This window comes from Scomber scombrus, chromosome 2 (genome assembly GCF_963691925.1).
Source record: "Scomber scombrus chromosome 2, fScoSco1.1, whole genome shotgun sequence".
Classification (NCBI taxonomy): domain Eukaryota; kingdom Metazoa; phylum Chordata; class Actinopteri; order Scombriformes; family Scombridae; genus Scomber; species Scomber scombrus.
The window spans coordinates 3,002,637-3,026,837 of NC_084971.1; the positions used below are offsets into that span (position 1 = coordinate 3,002,637).

Sequence of the window (24,201 nt, forward strand, 5' to 3'; positions counted from 1 at the left end):
GAAAGCTCATGATATTGAGAAATGTGATGCTTCTGCAGTTTACAGATAAACATTTTCTACAGTCCTTTACTGTTAGATCCAAGCAGCACAGCAGCATCTAGAAAGTGCTGCTTGATAATCCTGAATACACAGCTCCTCCAACACAAACTCTTCCATACACATGCTATTTATTTGTTGGAAATGTTTGCCCCACAGAGTATGAAATATATGACATTAGAACACAGCAACCACTGATATTCAGTGAGAAGGACCCAACTGCAGACAACATGGCAGACATAGAAGCAGACATCTTTACCTCTGCTTCTGCAACTGACAGGAATGTGTCTTTTGCAGCAGACGTTCATCTTCTTCGTGTTTATTCAGAAAGCTGAATTAATTCTATAAATTGATTTAAAACATTACATGACACATCGTTTGCAACATTCCAAAGACTTAGTGAATTAATTTTATATTGGCTTGTTTTTTTTATTCTTCAATTGCTAACTTCTCTATTTTACATATTGTATAAAGTCTTTAAAATAATTTAAAAGGGCCAATTGACTATATATATATAAATCTGTCTACTACTTTATGGTCCTTTCTCCTCCTCCCTGACTATTTCAATGTGCTTCTCTCTCCTATCCTTTCTCTCTCTCCTCTCCCTTACGTCAAATGTCCGCTGCTAATGTCACATGACTTCCTGTCAGGTGCGGAGGCAGAGGTAAAAATGTCTGCATCTATGTCCTCCATTTTGTCTGCAGTTTGGTACTCTTGGATTCACTAGCAAAGAAATGCACTACATACAAAGCTAAATAAAATAAAGCTAAAATGAATACAATTAAAAAAATAAAATAATTACAAAAAACTGAAATGGACACGAGACCTTCACATTTTCTCCTTGTGTCATGTGGTGTGTTTGAAATGTGATAATGAAACGTGTTGTACTTTTGCCAAACAGCTGTGAGACGACTTTCAGCAATCCAGGACCAAAGCCAACTTTGTCTTGTTATTTTGGAAGGACATAGGCAGTTTAGTCTGAAAGACCCGAAAATAAGTCTGGACACTTTTTTGAGGACCACTTCAAATTCAAGTTCAATCTGCTGATTCAAGCAGGTCCACACAAATATTTCACTGATTTGTTCAACAGTTGCTGTAATGTTGGTCTGAACCATTCCCTGTTGTGTCTGTTTGTGGCAGGATGCGATGAGCCTCCAGTTTATCATACACTGTTATCAGATTGGAGCGATCAACAGTTCCTGAGGAATCTGGGGAATTCCCTCCCTAGAGGAAAACACACACAGGAGGTGAGCAATAGTATGAAGAATGTGAGGGAGGGAGGTATTTTTACAGGAAACCTGACCTGGGGGAGTACCTGGCAGATTCCAGAGAGAAAGAATAATTCCTGGATGTGTACTTAAAAAGTGAGAAAAGTCCCTGACAACACACATATACAAGGCTTTTTCTGCTTCAACAGTACAACACTGCTGTGAATTTAATATAACATTTTATTTTGCCACTGATAAATGTAACTGAGCTGCTATTGTTCTGTGTTTCTTGACGATCAAACTAAGCCTTGTAGCATTATGGGAGACACAAGTAAATATTAGCTTTCCCACGCCAAACTGCTGGCTCGTGTAAATACTAAACTGACTCTTAAGTGCACTGATGTAGACGAATAAAGACAAAACAATTCACACTGCAAGTCTAACCTACTAATCTGAAATGGTCTGGTTGGCTGATGGGTGATGCAAGCAGTTACTTTCCAGTGAATCAGATTAAAGGGGATTTATTACGTATAAATCCAGGCCTGTATGCTTTTTTTCTATTCTGGGGCTTTACTGGAATGTCTTTGCATGATTTACAGTTTAGAACTCTTTTTTTTCTTATACTGGCCCTTTATGCAGCCCCTCAGTTCAGCCTCTATCTGAAAATGGCCGTTCTAGCTCCTGTCTCTTTAAGGCCTTCCTCTCAAGGAGTCCACTTTTTTCTGATTGGCCAGTTCTTGGAAGTTGACACTTAGGAGAAAACATCAACAAACCACAAAAAAAACTGGGATTTCTCTACTTTATCTTGTTATTTACTCAACGTGTCAACTTATCTAATACATCTGTACATGTTAGAGCCAAAATGTGATCTGATATATGAGATTGGACGATGAGTACAACACATGGATGAATCCTTAGCAATAACTTTAGCAACCAAGTCTACGGGCTTGTGTAATGAGTTGATATCATCGTTGGCAAGGTAGAAAAAAACATGTAAATGAAGCGTTCACAGCAGGTTGAAGCATGTGCTTTGGACTTGCAGGGAGCTTTACTACATACCTTAACCTCAAGTTATGATGTTTAACATAGATATCTGACATCATAACAGTTAATAAATAACGGTAAATCACAATAGCATAATATGTTTCTTGTATGACAGACATGTAAGTTATGATATGTGTGACGCCGGCTGTGAAGCCATAAGAATTTCAGCAGACATGATGTATTTACTTTGTGGGAAGATAGTTACGCAAATATTGTTAAGGTTATGATTGCTCAGGTACAGGATCATCATTAAACATTACCTAAGGTGTATTTGTGTTTGCAAGTACAAACCTGGCCACGGCTGTTGTCACGTATTTGGACCTCAGTATATAGTATGTCTGGGTTCACTGATTCTGATTCTGCAGATACAAAGAAAAGGTTTTTAACTTGTGGTTAAGAAAGTGTGTGTATGTATGTATGTATGCATATAATCCCCCTCTCACCCCATGGGGGGTGGTTTGCCTTTCTCAAGCCTCTACCTGGGAGTTTTGGGGTTCTGTGCAGTATCTTAGCTGTTCCTAGGACTGCACTCTTCTGGACAGAGACCTCAGATGTTGTACCTGGAATCTGCTGGAGTTATTCTCCCAGTTTATGGGTCACAGCTCCCAGTGTTCCGATTACCACTGGCACCACTGTTACCTTTAATCCCCACATGTTTTCTATCTCCTCTTTGAGGCCTTGATATTTTTCAAACTTGTGTTCCTTCTCCCTGATGTTGCTGTCGCTCAGGATTGCTACGTCTATCACTACCATCAACACCTGCATATCAACACCATGCCCGGTTCATTAGCCATCACCAGTTTGACGGGATCTTAGCTCAGTCATTTTAAACCACCTTAGGAGGTGTCTTCCATTCTGACCTTGGGACTTCCAGCCATACTCAGTACAGATGTTCATGTACACTATGCCAGCCACTTGGTTATGGCTTTCCATGTATGCTGTTCTTGTCTTCATCGGACACCCCGCTATTATGTGCTCAACTGTCTCAGGAGCATCTTTGCACAGCCTGCACCTACGGTCCTGTCTGGTAGACCTCCACCTCTATTGATCTTGTACTAAGTGCCTGTTCTTGTGCAGCCATGATTAGTGCTACTGTGCTGTCTCAGCCTAAAGAAGTCAGTGACAGGGTAATATGGTAACACTGCTGCATAATTATGGGGCTTTTCCATTATACAGTTCTAGCACTATTCGGCTCGAATCTACTCTTCGAAAAACTCTACGCGGTTTTGGTACCAGGTACATCGTTTTTCATTACTTCATAGTACTTCATCTTCAATGTAGGCGTGGTCGTGATAGCACGGCTGCGCAAAACTGCTGTGACTTCGTTCTATACGCAACACAAACAATGGAGGCGATGGTGAACTTGCTACTCGGTCTGTGGCTTTTTGTCACACACAAGCAAGACAAGAGTTGACGTCACATTTTAGTAACGGCTCAGCTCGCTTGGAACCTCACCAGAGCAGGTACTAAAAAAAATATATTCAAGTCGAGTCGAGCCGAGTAGTGCTAGAACCGTATAATGGAAAAGCCCCATTACTAACCCTTTGTTAGTAATTTGACGGCAGAATTTTGAACAAATTGTAAAATACAATGCACCTCAACAGTCTACATCTAAGGGCACAAAGCAATAGATGATTTGTTTAAGCTGTTGGAAAAGTAAGAAGAGCCAGTTTAGCAATGTCTCTTAATTATAACAGAAAATAACAGGATTGTACAGAGCCACCCTGAGGTCACATGAAAGAAAAAACCCCATGTGTATGGAAAATCCCATGTAGGTTTGAATTTTTTCTACCATGTGACCCCAGGGGAGCTACGTTGTTCTGAATAACAGAGCCACTGTAAGATATTTCTAAGACGGTTTGTAAGTTCAACTGATAATTAAAAATAACCCCAGGGTTTCTGAAACCAACTTTGAGTTTAATGGAAGAAAAAGAAAAGATCCCATTATTGACCCTTGAGGAACTCCAAAGATAGATGGAAGAAACTGGTGATTTGTTAAATATGATTAATATAAATATGACGAAAATCATTCAAGAACTATACCAAATATATCAATTATTTTTTCAGATGATTTAATAACACATTATGATTTATTGAAAGCAGCCGTGTTTGAATCCAGAAGAACTGAGATGCAGCCTCAGGAATTTGTCATATAAATCTACAATTCCTAAAAGTTGTTTGCAGGTTATTTTTTACCATAGAGCATGAACATTGACTTTTCATGTGACTTTAACTGACAGACGAGCAAGGGAGAATGGTATTAGTGACTGGCACTTACAGTCTCTCCTTCAAAAGGAGGACAAAGCTATTGGTTAAATGATGATATTTTCCAGCGTGGCTAATGTTCATTCATAGCTGGTCTCTCTATGGTAACTATCTGTATTATACTTTATGCTCCTTTGAGCATCAGGGAAGTGACGCTCGGTGTTATACAAAGACTGTGGTTGCCTAGTTATACCATCATGTAAAATAAAGCTACACAGACCTTATATGACTTGACACAAGTGTGTGTGTGTGTGTGTGTGTGTGTGTGTGTGTGTGTGTGTGTGTGTGTGTGTGTGTGTGTGTGTGTGTGTGAAGACACAACTCCCATTCCCCTCATGGTTACTAAGAGCCTTAGAGATAAACATTGGATTTGGGGAAATTCCACCATGATAAATTATTTACAAGAAGCAGCTCTGTGTCCTACCACACCCTTGTGTTAAATGGATGATAACAAACCAAATGCAACTCAGTCTTTTTAAGACTGAACCCATGTTCATCAGAGACATTCCTTCTGTTCATTACGTGCTCCTCTCTGTCATGTCTGCTAAGAATCGGGACATTGTTAGTTGACAATTGACTATCTGTCACTTTATCATGCTGCTTCACGCTATACATTAGATAGATCAGGCCTTATATAAGTAAAGAGCACATTGCTCAACTGCTTGTGCAGGAAGTGGTCATCCCTAACCTTCACTGCTGTAATGCCCTTCTGACAGCACTGGCAGCATGCACAGTAACACCTCTGCAATGGTCTAAAACTAGACACGATAGCTCATGACATACCACTCTTTATTGCTTCACTGGCTCCCTGTTGCTGCTTGCATGAAGTGACCACAAGCAATGGACTACAAAGGACATCAATTAAATCAACAATTATTACTTACTGATTCAAAGTTTGTGGATGACATTAAAGGATTAAAATATATTCACTACATCTGCTGGATCTTTTTGTGTGATACATATTAGCCTGACTTTGTTTGAAGGGAAGCTGTCTAACTGTGGTCTTTTTGTCTGCTTCCCTGTAGCTGCCCACTCTGTTTACTTACAAAAACATTGGTGCCAATATATAACCTCTGTTTACTTTAATACTGTTTATAGGACCATTAGCAGCAGTGTAATATATAATTAGTGTCAGGAAAGAAGCAGAAGTAACATGACATGACTTCATGTTCTGGAAAATAAAGAGTCAGACCATCACACCTGACCGCTGTTAACATCCTGTTTCCTATCATGACCACAGTCTTCAAAGTTTAACCAAGTACTTTAAAACAAGTACAAACCATGATGACATAACTTACTTAACTTAAACACAGTGAATTTCATACCTAAAACTAATTTGTTTAATATAATGGTGACCTATCATTACAAGTTGCATGAGTCTATGGATAATAACCAGGGACTGCATTTTTCAAACAGCTTTAAGTCACATTTTGGAGTAAAGTGAAAGAAGTTAGGGTTAATTGAATTATTTACTCCTACTAGCAAACTATCTCTCAGTTATATACAGTGTAACACCAGTAGTCTGTCAGCTGGTCAATCAGTTAATGGTAGAGCATGTTGTGTTGTGCAGCTTTGTACATGGAAAATAAGCTTTTGTCAAACAAATGAAATCATGCAAACTCCCAGCTCTATTTCCATTCACCGCAGTAAAATGTGGAACGTACCATCTGTTCATTCATCAGGCTCTGAGGCTGAATAGACTGGCTTTTATGACACAAACAGATGCTGTTCCCATAATGAGAACTCAAAGTTAAACATTAAATACACCCTTTATATTATAGTGATACACATATATGACCACATGAAACAGCAGACTAAACTATTACTGCTCTTAATAGAACTGTTGTAAACATATCTGTCCTGTCAGACAGGATCCTTTCAAACTAGATTACTCACAAAAGGAATCAAAGGAAGAGAAATATAGACAAATATTTTTTTTTCCTTTCAGTAAACCCAGCCTAACATACTTAAATACTACTGAGCTTCACATTGACACATTGAAAGCATATTTGGCCAGTATGATCCAGATGAAATACAGACACATATAGAACATCATAAAGCAGTGAGTGAAAAACAAACAGAAAGTAATACCTGCCTTGTGCTTGGCTTGTAATCGTCTCAGATTTCTTATGAAACTTCTTCTTGACAGTGTGGACAAGAAACGCAAGTACAACAACAAAAACAATAGCCATTATGACTCCTGTCAAAATATCTGTAAAATAAAAACACCCAACATTAATAACACATCATTTAATAATTTTGGGAAAGTTTATTAGTATTTCATTGGTAAGTGTTAAAATTAGTCTTACAATATCTCTGTGTATCTGGGCTGTGACCCCCTGCATCTGCGTTGTTCCTGCAGGATGTTGTGATGTTGACATGAAGAGTCTTATTTTCAGCAGGGTTGGAAGCCTCACATCTATAAGAGGAGTTGAAATCCTGCTTGTGTACAGTGAGAGGCAGAGAGAGAGCAGAGCTGCTCTGGTTCAGTATCTCCTCGTCTTTGTACCACAACAGTGTGGTTTCAGCTTTGTCCACAGAACACAGCAAGATGCAGCTGTCAGTGCTCACACTCACTGTGTTCACTGCAGGAGTTTGTACAGGATCTAAAGAAGAAATTAAGAAAGATTCAAATTGAATGATATGTGTGATTTATAAACTCTAATCTCATTTCTGTTCATACTGCACACATTCTACTGACATTGATAAGTAAAGTTAAATGCATCCTTGAAATCAGGTTAAATGTCTCAAAGAAAAACCTGAGAAAATGCCCAGTTTGAAGTTTACACATTCTAACAACTGAGAACAAGCAGCTATCATCAGTAAATATCACTGACTTCTCATATTCCAGTTCTGCAGTAATATTCAGTAACATCCTGTTTTAACCATCACAATTACTGCTATAACTTCATAATTGTTAGAGCCACAAGTATGAAGTAACGCTTCAGTGCCACAGTGGCATCTCTGAAATCACAGCTTGTTGAGTCTTGCAGTGTTTCACACTTGCAGTATTAAACTAGGCCTCTGAAACTACTATGAGCTATGACTATAAAATCAACACTAAACTCACTCCTTTATTCAGTTGCATCATATATTAATACTTATATTATATACTATGAACAGCTAAGATACTATTATAACATATAGCTAATAAAACAAAAGTAAATTGCACAAATGCTATATCACAGAAATACACAAATAGAACAACACACTTCACTAGAACAACTCAATCATTATGACCCATCCTCCAACAGTGTTAACCAAGAGTCCAGTCTAACCAGTTCACCTTGGTGGTGTGCAGACTGGCTTTATAGTATCCTCAATCTCACACACATCCAGAAAAAATGCAACAATGTGTCTGAAACTATAGATTCACAGTATTAATTGTGGTTCTTTAACTGGTAACATTTCATACTGTGACTGATTCTAATTTTTACATCAGTAAGCTACTGTACAAAATTAGTTGCGCTAGATTCCTCTGCTCCTCCTACCTCAGGCTTTCAGTGTAGAGATCTGAGGTCAACCTAACCCTGCTCCTCTCCTCATGTCTTACTGCTGACTGAGAGATCTTCTCAGCAGATAGAAACTGTTAGTTCACAAACTAGAACGAGGGCGCCCACTGCAACAAGGTGAATTGACCCACACAGTGACATTTTAAAAAGATGTGATGTGCAATTGAGCGCTAGAAAGTCACCCGTATCAAAATCTGCCACTGTATAAACTTACACTTTCAGAATTCAGACACTTCAATAAAATGGCGGACAGTAAATGAAGTGCTCTAGACAGTAAATAGGGGATAAGGCGCTCTGATCAAAACACTGTCACAGAACAGTTCACTGCAGCGTAAGATGAGTCATAGACGAGTGATAGAAATGAAGATACCTACAATAGACTATTTAATTTAAAATGAGAGAGTAATGTATATTATCAGACATTAACTTACATTTTTAAAAAAAAAAGTTTGTTTCATCTCATTAATAATTCAGTATAATCCAGCCCCTGTTGTCTTTTTGTTGTATTATTAGTGAAGGTTATGTGACGGCCCTGGGCCTCTATGGTAGAGGGGATGGTCTGCCTTGCCTGTTACTCCTGTGTTTCTCTCTTCCCCTAGAATGGTCTGGTCCCTCCCTCCTCATCCAGTGATTGAGATCACCTGTTGGGAGCCTTTTTAAATCCTGGCGTGCCAAGATGTCACTCTCTCACTCTCTGGCCCTCCTGGAAGGCTGGTGCCTTTCAGGCTCCTTATGTTTAGTTTTGTTTGTTTGATTGCGTTAAGCAGTAGCCTTGGTTCATGTTATTTCGATGTTAAAACTATTGTTTGATTCATTTTTGTTAACTTTAATAAATTACTTTCATTTGAGCTCTTGCCGTGTGGTCCTCCCTGCTTTGTTGTGCTCTTAAACGAGCTGGGCATAACAGTTAAGATGGCTGCATCATACAATATGATCATAAATAACATCAACCAGGTGCTACTTACAACAGTTCCTATTCTAACTACCATCATAATGCAAACAATCGTATCCGGAACAGCCAACATAACACCTGCCACTGCCATGACAACAATTATCATAAAGGTTAATGATTTATCTCTTACACCTGTTTAGCAGGTGCATCATTCTAGTGGTAGAGACAGTTTCACCTCTTACCACCCTTTTTTAAGGATCAAAACAAAAATGGCAGCTAGTACATCTACCTGAATGAGAACAGAATGAGTCAACAGTTGGGAAACATTTGCAGCAGACAGAGTATCAGGATAAGAGGTTTTGGTCATATCACCCAGCCCTCATTTAAAGACAGTCCTCTTTCATTAAAAGTGGTGTAAGCAGTGTTCCACTAAAGACTTCAAAGAAATCAAACCTACAGAGCAGCAGCAGCAGCAGCAGATTTCTCAGAGTTCCTGTTTCCTCTCTGTGGGTTTAAAGTGATCACATAATGGAAACTGTGTATGTATGTAAGCAGGAAACAAATGAACTGTGAGGTCAGGTGTGATATGAAAGACAAATACATAAATGAGTGGGGGCTAAAAAATAAAAATTACTTTTTAAAATAAAGTTTGTTCCATTTAAATTAATATTATTAATTTCAAGACAGAACAAGGTCATTGAATTATCAGTTAGCAAACTTAATGAACATGACACTGTGAAGTGATTTTTCAGGAGAATCTTCAGGCTCCTTAATCTAATGTCAAGCAACCAGCTCAGATGGTCATGCTCAAGATGATACTCAAACCAAGTGTAATGGGGGTCACTCTGTACGACATCATTTATAAAAGTTTGTTGAACATCTTGTCTCTGTTTTAGAAACCCGCCTCAGCTCTTTCTATCTTAACTCATGGAGCATTTATGAGTTGAGTGGTTTCTCTGTTTTGACTTGACGAGCTGAATGAAAATGTTTCTGTGCTGCTCTTTCTCTTCACTGGACATACATTATAAATCTGCCATTTTATGCTATGATAGTCACCGGTACAGTTTGTGGCAATGTTAAATTCACTCTTTCATCTTATCAATCAGAGCAGACAGAAACATCTGTGTATTCATGTTGTTTGTCAAAAAAATATTTAGAGTTTGTAAAGTGACATTTGCACTGCTGAGGTCACAAATGGGGCTCAGACATTATTCAAACTATGTTATCACCATCACACTGGTCAGTATACTGGTAGAAGAAATGTAACTTACCATAAACTGTGAGTTTGTAAGATGTAGTGAAAATGTTTCCTTCTTTAGAGTCAATAGTATAAATCCCTGAGTCACTCCTCTGCAGTCTTGTGATTGTAAAGAGTCCAGTGTTTTTATCCCAGTGAAGTTTGTTTGTGTAATTTTTATTTAGCATCCTAAAATTCCCATTGTCCAACATGGCAACATTTTTTCTTTCTAATGAAATAAATCCTAACTCCAGCACAGGGTCAGGTAGAGTGATGTTTCCTCCCTCAATGCCTTTCAGGTTCTTTATTTCCTCAGTAGCAGCTGAGATCATCACTGTGAAGTATAAAGAGAAACATCAGTCAGCACAGAGTCATATTCTCTGATGGAGGCAAAATGTATAACTTACAAAGAATATGCAGTTATATTAGTGAGATATATAATATGGAACTGATCCTCTGGCAGTGAATAGTAAGTTCACTACAGTAGAGTCACAGAATTTGTAATGCAGCTTTAAACAAACACTGTATACCAATGTGTATAAAGTCATGTGATCACTGTCTTTGTGTCACATTTTTAAACATCCTGTTGGACATTTCATTAGTGGAACATCACTGAGTTTCATTTTCCTCTTCAGTGTTTTTACAGAAACCAGCAGGGATCCATACACCTGTCCTTCTGATGCTGGTTGGTAAAAACTAACCATTTATAATAATGAAATGTATATATGTTTAGAAGCAGCTAATGATATAAAACTGTCTTGATGAGATGAAATTGTATCCATTTGACCTTTAACTCCTAGCTGTAGGTGAAGTGGCAGCAGGTAATTGCATTGGATTACATATTTTGTAGAGTTTCTTGTGTTACATTTGTTATCATGGACAAACTATTAGACACTTTCACTCAGGTGTTGGCATTTCACCACACTGACAATGTTGAGGAAGTATCACAGTATCTGTTCCTTCAGATGTAAACATGTTCCTATAGAGCTTCCTGTGCAGACCCAGTATGGACTGGTCAGACATGAGTTCATACTTTCAGTCCATGCTGTTGATATAATTGTGGTCATACTTCTTGTTCCCTCTTTGCATAACTGCCATGTCCACCAACTGTATAGAGATAAAAGGCCATAAACAGAGACTCAGAAATGTGACCAGCCAATAGACAGTCCAGATGGTGACCGCAGCAACACTGACTTCAGTTCAGTACATGGTCACCACCCATCAGACAGTGACAACGCCTCTGAATGTCTCTCTCCCTGATGCCAAAAGAGCTCTGCAGCTGAGCTCAATCATAGATAACAACACAGTCCACCCCTGTACTGACAGTAAGACAGATGCCATGAGAAACTTATTTTTCTAGCAAATCCATACACAAACTTAAGTTGTTAGCAACAACAGCAACCTCAGTCATTCTGAACTCAGTCATGGCCATACATCCTGTTATTGACTGAGGAAAGCAACAATTCAGATTCAACTCTGACACAACTGTCCAACTTTGCAAACATTTGGATCAGTTCCTTGGTAGTATTTTGTCAGTAAGATCACTAAAACACTAGCTTAGGACACTCTATTATGTACTTACAAAATGTGTTGTACACATGTCCTCACCCAACACAAGTTCAGGACACTATACTGCCAAATAAAACCATGATACAGCCCAGACACCCAAGAAATGACTTTATCATTTTAGATGCCACTCTCTCTGCGTCTCATCTTAACATTCCTGTTCTCACTAACACTAATGAATAACATGAGAGACACATGTTATATATTACACTATGCCATTATTGTTCTTTAGTATGATTTCATTTGTAACTCTGACTGTTCCTGCTTAGTCAAGATAGTGTCAACCACTGTCCAGTTGGTTCATGAACTGCCCAGATGTTATAATCTTGTATGAACTGACAAATGAACTGTATGAACTACGGACTATACAGAACAATACATTTATGTTTGTGCTCTCAGGATCACACATCAAGTGCAATCTTGAGACCAAAGGGAGGGGAGTTGGCTCTCACTGGCTTACCACATTTTTCAAGAAAGGGAGTCTTTAAGAACAGATGTGAACTCCACCCATGAACCCAGGGTACCAAAAACCAGAGCTCCCCCCTCTCCCTTTCTCCAACTGCTCTTTCTCCATTTTGCACACACCCACATCTGTATATTGGTATACTTAGTTAGATTCCATATTGGGTGTTTTTACTCTTTTAGTACATTTTAACTAAGATTTCAGAATGTGTGTTTTGCTTTGTCATCATTTTCAATAAATGAACTTAACTAGTTATTGATGTGGTCATTTTGTCATTTGGTTATTAAGTTAATTGAGACTGTATCAATTGGCTATCTTGTTCCTGTTTTACAGAGTGGTGCCCCGCTGTTATTAATTCTTATTAATAACTTCTATTGATTTTAATAATTATTTTTGGTAATCATTCATTATTTCTGAAACCTGTCTGCAAGGCCCAACAACTCAAAGAGTATATTGTGTATAGTATATATTCAAGTCAAAATCTGATCAGATATATGTGAATGAACAATAAATGCAAAACATTAACAAACAAGGCTACAGAACAGACGGCCATTCATGGAAATGAACGACAAGCTGATGTCAGGTCATTAGCAGGTCAGGTTTATTTCTACATATGTTAAACTCAAGTTTTAGAACTCTGACTGTGTTTAACACATCATAACAGTATATTAATAACAGGAAATCACAGAAAGCATTATATGTCCCCTTTAACATTTTAATTACACAAATGAACTTGTACTCTACGAGCTGCATGTTGAAAATTACACCTGTGTTGGTTATTTGTCTCCAAGCTCATTTGCAGTGCTTCAAGTTTATTGTTTCCAAAAGTATAATATAATATAATCAATATAAATATAAAAGGGTTAACATGAAAGATTAAGTATAGACCAGAGAGTCCAGACAGAGCAAAATGATACACAGTGTTTAAACAAGGCTCAGCAGACTGTTAATATTAACTTGTCACTGCTGTGAAGAGGATGTTAAATGAAGTGAATGTATTTCTATATTCGGACAGATACTGCAGTGTTTTGTATGTTCCGTGCAGATTAAGGATCTTTCTCTAAGTATTTGTACTGTAAGCAGTCCTATTTACAGTAACAACACTATAAACTGAAGGATGGAAAAACACTGCAGTATTAAGTGATAACAAGACTCATTTCTACTGAATATATTAAGACTTAAGACTAAACATTCCATTCACAATGTTTTAATGCTTTATTCTCCAGTATTACTGTTGTTCATGTACTTTTTTCATCTGTGCAAAACAAGAAACTTCCTCAAAACACTTTAATCACATCTGGCAGTGGTTTCCCTCGTGGGGAGGTCATGAACGAGGAATTTCCTGTTTACTGAAAGAAATTTTGGACAATGACTACGCTTGGGATTTTTTTTACTGTTTTCTAAATCTGGTTGTAGATTTAGTTTCAGTTTAGTTATTTTTCAGTTTTACTTTTATTATTACTTTATATATCTTCAGTTCCTAAGGAGACAGCATTCCTTATTTCTTAATACCAGGACAGCAGAGATTCCTGTTTTAATAAGAACAAGAATCAATAAAGTGTCATCAGTCCACACTGAAAACTATATTATATGAAATATGATATTTGGGCCTTGATTATTTACTTAAACAGCAGCAGTAATATAATTATAATATTTCAGCCATGGTATTAGATCATAGAGCAGAGCGACAAGGGCCACACTAAAAAAACTAAAAAAACAAACAAAAAAACCCTATCAGTGTTCTATCGTTCATTAACATGTCAATGATATGGCTAATGTCACCATGTGGATCATTAACATTGTTGCTCTAGTTAGCGAACTATCAGCTTCTACCTGCTGAGAAGATCTCACAGTCAGATCTCTATGAGTTCTTCTCAATTATCTTAATTGATGTTTCCTCACCTTCCTCGCCTGAACTGGAAGTGCTGCAGCTGATCAGACTGATCTGATACATCACTGAGGTTTGACACTGAAGTGGAGACAGAGTACAGAATAAACTCAAGCATGTCACTCTGTTATATTTTGTTTTCTGATTCACCATCTAGTTAAAATCAGTCAAGATTTTTCTTTTACATGTTATTTCCCCCATTATCTGTTATTATGGCTAAAAGTAACATAAGGGAGAGTCTGTCTGTCAGACACTTTGTCATCATTTCCACGTGAGGCTGAAAATTCCTGAAGGTTTGATATGAGTTATGATCAATGAGTTACATGAAACATTTAGCCTGATAAACAATTTTCAGTGTTAAAAAAACACCCTGATCATATTCTGGGATATTAAATAATGAATCCACAATCAGAATATCGATAAATACAGATGCAAATGATGACTAAATAACAGAAACGCATTCTACCAGCGGGAATGGTTCATGTGCCTCTAAGCAGGACACAGAAGACTACTCAGTAAGAACAAAGGGTTGCTACCAGGCGGGGAGTTTTGGTCCTCTGAAATGATGCGAACACGGAAGTAATTTAAAACTGCATTCTATCAAAAGGCCACCAGGGGGCGACCGTTTTGGTGTCAAAAGGACTTCCGTCTCTATACAGTCAATGGAGAATTCACCAAATTCTCACTTGATTTTCTAACCTCAGTAAACGTTTTCAAAATGTGTTTATGGTCTCAATCGCTAGTTTAAAGCCTTCTTCAATGCAGTATGATGTTCATTGTGAAATTTTGGCCTCCCTGATTTTATATTTGACGATGAAGCAGGGTATGCATTAGGGTGTGGCTACGTTGTGATTGATAGGTTGATTGGTTCACAGGTTCAGGAGGGCGCCTCATGCTCCCCCTGATGCCCATATAAGTTGAATCCGTGTTGTTTTTTTTACCCATCATGCACCTGAAATTTTCAAGATGGCGCTGCTCAGATCCGATACTATTCGCTTCCAAGCAGCAGTCCACAAACCAATGGGTGACGTCACGGATGTTACGTCCATTTTATATACAGTCTATGGTTGCTACCCATGTGTTTGTCAAACAGCTATAACACAATATAATATAATATAATATAATATAATATAATATAATATAATATAATATAATATAATATAATATAATATAATATAATGTCATTTAATATAACAGGCTGAAGAGAGAAAACAGTGCTGATCTGTCAGTAATAACTGTGCACCTTTTTTAAGAAGCTATTCTCACAGTACACATGTGTACAGACACAAACATCGTCAAAAGTCGCTACAGCTGTCGGAGCCGACACCATCATCAGAGACAGACGTCACTTCACGTGAAACAACATCTAATTTCTCTAAAATCTTATCTCCTTCAGTGGGTTCATGCGTCTCTCCTCCCATGCACTGTGGATGGTACTAAGGCTCAAGGAAAACATGCAAGACAGGGAAAGGTTGATGCAATTTAAGAGAATTGAGAAGTAGTGTATCCTGAAAGCCTGGAGAATGTAGCGCACCTAATTTTGTAAGGTAGTCCATTCATGCAAAATTGTAAATCAGTCACACCGAATAAAACACAACTCATACTGTGAATCTGTAGTTTCACACATTGTTGCATTTTTCTGGGTTGTGTGTGAAATCACTGAGAATAATCTGCTATCTGCAGGTCAACTGGTTTAAAACTGTTAACACTGCTGGAGGATGGGTAGTATTGATTTATAAATGTGTATGTGTGATATAAGATTTGTGCAATTTACTTTTATTTTATTAGCAATATGTTACAATTCGTAATAAGTAAGATAACTTTTATTCATATTTATATACTAGAATTGTTACTATTCTTATTTGTGATTGTTATACCTGTATACCTTTTTGGTATTTATGGTTATTTCTTTTTCTATCTATCTATCTATCTATCTATCTATCTATCTATCTATCTATCTATCTATCTATCTATCTATCTATCAATCTATCTATCTATCTATCTATCTATCTATCTATCTATCTATCTATCTATCTATCTATCTATCTATCTATCGATCTATCCATCTATCCATCTATCTATCTATCTATCTATCTATCTATCTATCTATCTATCTATCTATCCAAACGCTGAATTTAAATAGTTTTTTTTTGTTTTTTGTATTGAATTTTATGGTGCAATGCAAGTGTTCACCAACAAAATATACAAACAGACAGAAACAGGAGAACAACACTTGATCAGGACCGAAACAAACAGTAAGTCCTTTGCGGAGAGAGAAGACACAGAAATAAGATAAAGCATGAAAGAAGAAAATAAATTAAAAAATAAATAAATAAGATAAAATAATAACACAAATTTGGGCGTAGAATACATTGTAACGTTGAATTAGTGGTAATAAACATAATATAATACAAAGTATAAATACATATCAAAAAAACACGTACACATATATATATATATATATGCATTCATATGCACATATATACATACACATATACAAACCGGACCCCCAGTAGGAGGCAGACAGACCCGATCGGTGAAGCCGATTTTTATTTTATTTGTTTTATTTTATTTTATTTTTCATTAATTTATTTTTCATTTATTGTTTATATATATATATATATATATATATATATATATATATATATATATATATATATATATATATATATATATATATATATATATATATATATATATATATATATACATGTGTGTGTGTGTATATATATATATATATATATATATACACATACACACACATTTTTATTTATTTTTTTCATTCCTCTTTTGGTTGGAAGGAGCCGTGCCCAGGCCCTCAGGAGGGCACCGTCCACCACATTGCCTCGTCCTATTTTGGGCCACCCCCAGACCATCCAGGAGAGGATCAGCCTGACTAGGAGCGACACTCCCAATCTCCTAAAAGTTTCCCATTGTTTGTTTGTTATTCATATTTATATTTTTCCTTACCATATTAAGAGAGGGGGAGTAGGCCCCGCCAATGAATTTAAATAGTTAATTGTGATTTATCGCAATTTTCATCTATTTTGTTTTATCAATAGAATTCTATTATTTTGCATTTCACATCAGTTTTTAAGTCCGTATTAACAATGTAAATAAATGAACAATAATTCACTTTAATAAAGATACTGACATGCATGCTATTCTTGCCATCACCATCAAAGTGTGACGGTGCTGTATCATCAACTTCAGTTTAACTGAACAATCAGAAAAAAACTACTTTCTTGGTCACTCAGTTCTCCGCACTGAATTGATATTATACATTTCTCTGTTATGTGGTAGTCAGCATACAGTGATGAAAACAAAACTCAACTGACTGTGAAGACCAGAGCCAGTGTGATCATCTACCGCTGATGTTACACCTGCTACCAGGACTGCTGTCAGCACAGACCTGATAACACTCTGGCTGATAGGACAAGCTGATAGAAGAAGCTGGAGATGGAAGTAACAGCTCTACAGCTCAACCTCTCTGTGTCTTATTTGTGCGGATAAACTGTAGAATATATAGAATATACTGTAGTTCATCATTCTGCAGAGTATAGGTTATGGTGCCCTGTTTGGCTGTATTGTATTATATATGTATGTATGTATGTATGTATGTATGTATGTATGTATGTATGTATGTATGTATGTATGTATGTATGTATGTATGTATGTATGTATGTATGTATGTATGTATGTATGTATGTATGTATTTATGTATGTATATGTATATATATGTATATATATATATGGGGGCACTGAAGGGAAGTTTGCCCAGGCTGCTGTACAAACTATAACCGCCACTGGGGAGAAGGATTACTTTGTGCTTTAAACATCTAAACATATAAAAATGCTCCATTCTCATGACTTTTCTGTTCAACAGTATGCTGCCTCTTGATGGATGGATTATGGATTATAGATTATGGAAAACTCCAAACACAAATTTACACAATATGACTTTAGATGCATACATGCAGGTGCAGTGAACAAAGCAAACATTGGACCTGACAGTATTTTCTCTTTAAGATGTATTTCATATTTGCACCAGTGCTATATTTGACTTGTTTACTGTTTTAAGCCTCTACTACTATGATTTCTACTTCCTACATATTCCTGGCTACCCAACGTTCACACAGTATACACAGCACACTCTTAACAACTTATTACAGTAATATTATTACATACCTCAAATAAACCTACAGCAATTGGCAAACAAATAACGAACAAACTCACCTATAAAAAAGAAAATGAGTCTCATCTGCGCCTCCATCACAGAGTTTATAGAGAGATACACATTGTCTGTTAATTCCTCACATGAGATTCCACATTTGAAAGCGTTACAGAAACAGAAAACACGCTCACGATCGTGTCTCGACCTGCTCTCATTCTTTGTTCAGTACCAAGTGTTCATGCAACCAGCCACTGAGCAGAGTTAGGGGCGGGTTATAACGCCCGTAGTTAAAAAAGGAAAACAGACAAACAGGGTTTTATCCCGTGCAAATGAACCGTGGTGCACAATGAACACATTCAGGCAGCAGCCTATAAATGCACAACACATGGTGTGTGTTACAGAGAACATTGTCAGAGAAAACCCAATAGCAAACAGCACTGTGCGAGTGTGCTCAGTGACTGATGACATGATGTCAGATGTGAACATTTTGAGCACATAGGGTTTGATTTACTAAAGGTCTGCGTGTGTAAAAACGTATGCAAACTTGACATCACCCGCAAAAAATGTGCAAGCTGATCTACTAACGAAGTGCACTGAGGTTTGTGTCTTACAACTGTGCAAGAGAGTACGAGCTGTCCATTTAGTACGTTTGCCATAATGAATATGTAATATGAGACGTTTCAACCCCAGTGTGCAAAATACAGGGAGGATGTAAAATGTAAATATGTTATTTAGCACGCGCATTGTGATTTACCAAACTTTAAGGTAATTTTACTGACTGTAACTGCGTCTATAAATAATACCTTTCAAGGACAGGTATTAACCGGCTGCACACTGCACACAGATGACTGCTGTTACTGTGGAGAGGAGGAAACGGAGGTACAATGACAGAATACACACAGGATGGATGTTTTCCACCCGTGTTAATATTTTGGAGTGGAATATTTTTGGTTTTACTAACAGCATTGACTTTGTCACTAATACTCTCCCATATGTATATTTATTTAAATATATATAAATATATATAAATAAATATTTGTTTTTGTTATAACTCAATATATTTGTTAACCTCTTCCACTAGAACCTGATCACATTTCATTTTGATATTGCAGCTTTCTGCTCGTCCAAACTCTCCATTAAGACACAAAACCCTCATTTAAATACTGCTGTCTGCACCCTGTTGCACCTGTTTTCATTTACGCAGTAGATCACCCTCAAAACGCACACAAACGAAACGCGCAATCTATTGCACTGTGCACGCAATTTAGTACCCACTATTTGGGATAGTAGGGGATTTTTAAGATTTTAAGTTCAAAATAGGCACAATTCATGTATTGTCTTGTGCCTATGCTCATGATGAACAGAACTGGCAATTATATTATAGACTAATTTAGACTAATGCTATTGATAAACACAATAATTCCCCAAATATCTAGTTGAGCATAAATGAAAAATTATTGTTCTATCTGTTGTGCTATGGGACAAGTTAGCCACATAAACTTTCCTGTGAAAACAGGAGAAACGTCAATTTATTTTTTTTCCTATAGTGAATAAATCATCTAAAAGTAGAAATTGTATTCTGTTTATTTTTAGTAGGCCAAGAGTGAGGAAGAGAGTCACTAACAGGGGTTCCCCTCCATATTTTGGAATCAGCCTCAGATATTGTAAGAGATGAGGGCAAATCAGTCAGGGCAGTAGCCAAGGCCTTCGACATATGCCACACTACATTATTCGGTAAAAGTGCACCGCAGTGGCACTGACACAGTATTTGCACAGATCTGAAGCCTAAAAGATCTGCAAACTTTGTTTTTGTATTTTTTACATTATAATAGAGAACACAGTTCCAGCATCTTTGTATAATAAAGAGAGACAAACCTATCTAAAGAGATCACCTCTGTGTGTGTGTCATCCTGCTCCAATTTACAGCGCGTCAGTCCGCGGTGAGAGAGGAGCAATGCTGTATTTATTTTAATTTATTTTAATCTGTCTGTTTCCGAAATTAAAATGATATTTGCATGTTTTGAAGTTTTACTGGAAATGTCAGGCTGGATACAGACTTTGCCTTAACTCTCGTGTGTTGGCTCAGCACTTATGACATTACAAAATAAGACAATGAATGTCCTTTTAAATGGTACATTTTTCTACCTCAGCAGCTCATTCTCTGATCTGAGCCTATACACAACACTCTCTAAATGTTTTATTTCTTTCACCTCCTTTACTAGTTTCTTTGGCTCTAATTTGTGCCAATAATGAAGACTGAATGTTAAGTTTAGTTTTCATTGTCAGAGGAGCTTTGCAAAGTTCTCAGTGTAATGTACTACAGTAATAAACACAATGACATGGTTCTGAACTGATACATGTCAAAAGTAACAAAAAATATCAAAAATACTTGTTACCTGGTGTAGATATATGCTATGAATTGACAAAGGCTAAAATATCATATAATGGGATTAATTACTTTATTGTTTGTTTCATATGATAATGTGGTGCTATGTGTGACAGTTTGAAAGCATTAAGTGTGTTGTGTAATATGAATGCACCCAAGATGACAGGGGAAAAGTACTGAAGACAGTTGACCTTTTGTAAGACATGGTTATCACGTTGCAGAAGTAACCCTTAAAGACAGAACAGAGCGTCTATCAATAATGATGATTAGGAAGTAGTTATCTCTGAAGGTAAAGAAGATATGAAACAAATGGGGGCGCCATCTTGAAAATTTCCAGTGCATGCTGGGAAAAATAAAACACGGATTCTACTTATATGGGCATCAGGAGGAGCAAAAGGCGTCCTCCTGAACCTGTGAACCAACCAACCTGTCAATCACGACGTAGCCACGCCCTAATGCATACCTTGCTTTATCGTCAAATATAAAATCAGGGAGGCCAACATTTCACAAATCAACATCATACTGCATTGAAGAAGGCTTTAAACTAGCGATTGAGATAATAAACACATTTTGAAAACGTTTACTGAGGTAAGAAATCAAGTGAGAAGTTGGTGAATTCTCCATTGACTTGTATAGAGACGGAAGTCCTTTTGACACCAAAACGGTCGCCCCCTGGTGGCCTTTTGATAGAATGCAGTTTTAAGTTACTTCCGCATTGGCATCATTTCAGAGGACCAAAACTCCCCGCTTGATCATTCCATTTAAAAATGTGTTGTTTCTGAATCGTATCATACTCCATGTATCTAGATATGTATCGGATCATCTTATATTGGAGAGATGCACACTCCTAATATTTATATTTACAAGATTTTATGAAGGGAGATGAATGAAACATGATAATTGTGCAGTTAATTTGTACCAGTGGTCAACTGTGGTACTGTAACAAAAAGTAAAAGCAGGGTTGGACACAAGATGTAAAGGGGACATAGCATGGTTTTTGTGCTTTTTGTATATTAATAATAATATTACAATAATATAAAGTAATAATAAGCAGTGAGAGTGGCAGCACACCTGCAGTTTCCTGGGAGTTTGTAGAGCATACAAACTGAATGCTGCTTCTCCAGGTTTAGTTTTGACTCTGGGAACAGTAAGCAGACCTGTCCCAGACCACCTGAGAAGTCTGGATGGTTCATAATGTAGCAGCAGATGTATTTTGGCCCTAAACCATTCAGTGCTTTATAAACAGCAGTATTTTAAGGTCTGGTTTTTGACACAAGAAGCCAGTGTAAAGATATGAGAACTGGAGTGATGTAACGAGGACCTGAGTAGCAGTGTTCTCATTTGGCTGTAGCTGTCTGATAGACTTTTCAGGGAGACCTATAAAGACACTGTTACAGTTGTTGAGTGTACTGTAGATAAATACATGGACATGATAAGATACAAGTCCTTTAATTCTTGATATATTCTTCAGGGTAAAAGTAGGCAGACTTCATAATTGTCTTAATGTGGATGTTGAGGTTCAGGCTTGAGTTCATGACGAGACCAAGATTTCTGGCTTGGTTTGTGGTTTTTAACATTATCGATTGAAGCTGAGTGCTAACTTTAATCGTGGCGGCCAGATGATGGACTCAGCCTACAGTTGGAGATAAGGTGAACAAAAGAGGACAAAACAGTGCCTTGGGGCACGTCAGTATTAGTAATAATGGTATCAGGTACCTCACCTCAAACCTCACATACTGGGGTCTAGATGTGATGTAGTCCATGACCCATGCAACAGTTGTGTTGTTGTGTATGAATTGTTGACACATTTATCATTGGTTCTAGTGTCACATTACTTTTCAAAACAGCATTTGTAGTGAGGTTTTCTGTCTTCACGTACTGCAACATCAACTTAAACATGAAACTTGTCTGTTACTAAAGGAAAACCACACGTACCTCTTCCTGTTAAGCTTGTAATGCAGAATGAAGGGGGAGGATAAAAATGCTCTAGTGTCACTGTCCAGCTATTCAAGCCATCTAGGCTCACATGCATGAGTCAAAACACGCATCATCAGCCCACGGTAACCACTCTGCGCTTTTGTTTCTATAGAAACCAGCCACAGAAAATGGTTTCTGTAAGTTTCTCCACCAGTATGCAGCACTGTCTAAATGAATGCTTTCATAGATTACAATTAAATTCATATCTGAATAGAAACATTTTGGGTGACAAACTAGAGGAAAAACTTGAAAAATTAAGTGGAAAAACATCATAAATGCAAACGCTTCCAAACAGAGCACAAAGATTCACTGAAAGGTTTTGTGAGAATGAGAATGTGAATCATTGTGTGAATAAGATGCTTCCTTCCCTTTTCACTAGGCCCTGTTTCCCACTTTAGCATTTTTTCATGTTCATTTTGTGAGGTCATACAAATCAAAACAGAACACAAAATACAAGGTCAAAGTTTTATTTATGTTCCATAGGGGTTACAATCTGTTGGGGTCAGCTTTACCACAATGAAGTATGATGTGTTTTTGTGCCGATCATGACTTGCTATGTTTACACGGAACGATCTGAACAGAAAACAAAAAAGTGGTGTTGCGTTCTCACTTTTTATTCTGCGTTTAGACGAGCGTTTTTTGGGGGAAATCTGCCTACATACGGTGATGCAAAAGTTAGTGGAATTCAATGTAGTATGCACGCCAGGCAGCCACAACACCACAAAGTCCGCAGTTCTCTCCCTAGTAGCGCGAAATGGAAAACCAAAACCAAAACATGACTATGAAGCGAACAAAAACTGACCATTTTGTCTCGGACTACACTTCTCTCCCCCCTCCTTTGTCATTCCAGAGTGTCTGTCACCTAGGTTACAGCTTCAGACTGCAGCAAAAACTCAGTGGAGCGTTTTTAAGATTTCCACTCTGGAAGGTGGTTTCACTTCTTTGCGTTTTTAAGCCTCAAAAACGCCATCACCATCTAAACGAAAGGCACATCCGATAAAATATTTTGTCGTTTTCACCCGCGAGCGTTGTTGTGTAAACGGCCTTATTCAGTGAGCTCAACTGTCTGCATCATCAAATCAGAGTAACACTGTTTTGAAGCAAATTCAAGTTGGTGCATTCATATGTCTATGTCAGGAAAATTGCAGAAGTAGTCATCTGGGGTATTAAGAATGAGGTAAAGAAATCTCACAAACAATATTCTGTACTAACCTGCCTGCTAACTGGTTGTTTGTTGCAGCTCCTCTTTGCTCCCAGGTCCTGCTGTGGATCCATGCTTACTGTCTGATTTGTCATCCAGGTGGTGCCCACACTCTGGCTTTTCTAAGGCAGTGATTCTTATGGGAGTGTCTGCATGGGGCAACTCAGGAGGTAGAGCGGGTCGTCCACTAATCCAGAGATCAGCATTCATTTTTCATGTCGAAGTGTTATTGGGCAAGACACGGAACCCCAAATTGAACCTGATGGCTGATGGTCTGCCATCAGTGTATGAAAGTGCGTGTGATTGGGTGAATGTGACTTGCAGTGTCCCCGGTCAAAGCTGTCCCCGAAAA

General features: G+C 37.5%; 1 protein-coding gene across 1 annotated transcript; it reads right to left on the bottom strand.

Moving 5' to 3' along the window:
* Positions 1–1,121: 1,121 nt before the first annotated feature.
* On the bottom strand, positions 1,122–18,499 carry LOC134001628 (CD48 antigen-like). The gene is made up of 6 exons (XM_062441068.1): positions 18,348–18,499; positions 10,229–10,528; positions 6,863–7,159; positions 6,645–6,765; positions 2,580–2,647; positions 1,122–1,260 (listed from the first exon to the last, which is right to left on the bottom strand). The coding sequence occupies exons 1-5, from the start codon at positions 18,382–18,384 to the stop codon at positions 2,611–2,613; spliced, it is 792 nt and encodes a 263-aa protein (XP_062297052.1). The 5' UTR covers positions 18,385–18,499; the 3' UTR covers positions 1,122–1,260; positions 2,580–2,610.
* Between the last annotated feature and the right edge of the window lie 5,702 nt (positions 18,500–24,201).

Excerpts from the sequence above, each read along its gene's own strand:
- LOC134001628 (XM_062441068.1), bottom strand. The coding sequence starts at position 18,384 with ATGGAGGCGCAGATGAGACTCATTTTCTTTTTTATAG. Across the intron at positions 6,766-6,862 it reads CCCAGATACACAGAGATATT|ATATTTTGACAGGAGTCATA; the intron begins GTAAGACTAATT and ends TTTATTTTACAG. Across the intron at positions 2,648-6,644 it reads ACAAGCCAAGCACAAGGCAG|AATCAGAATCAGTGAACCCA; the intron begins GTATTACTTTCT and ends TTGTATCTGCAG.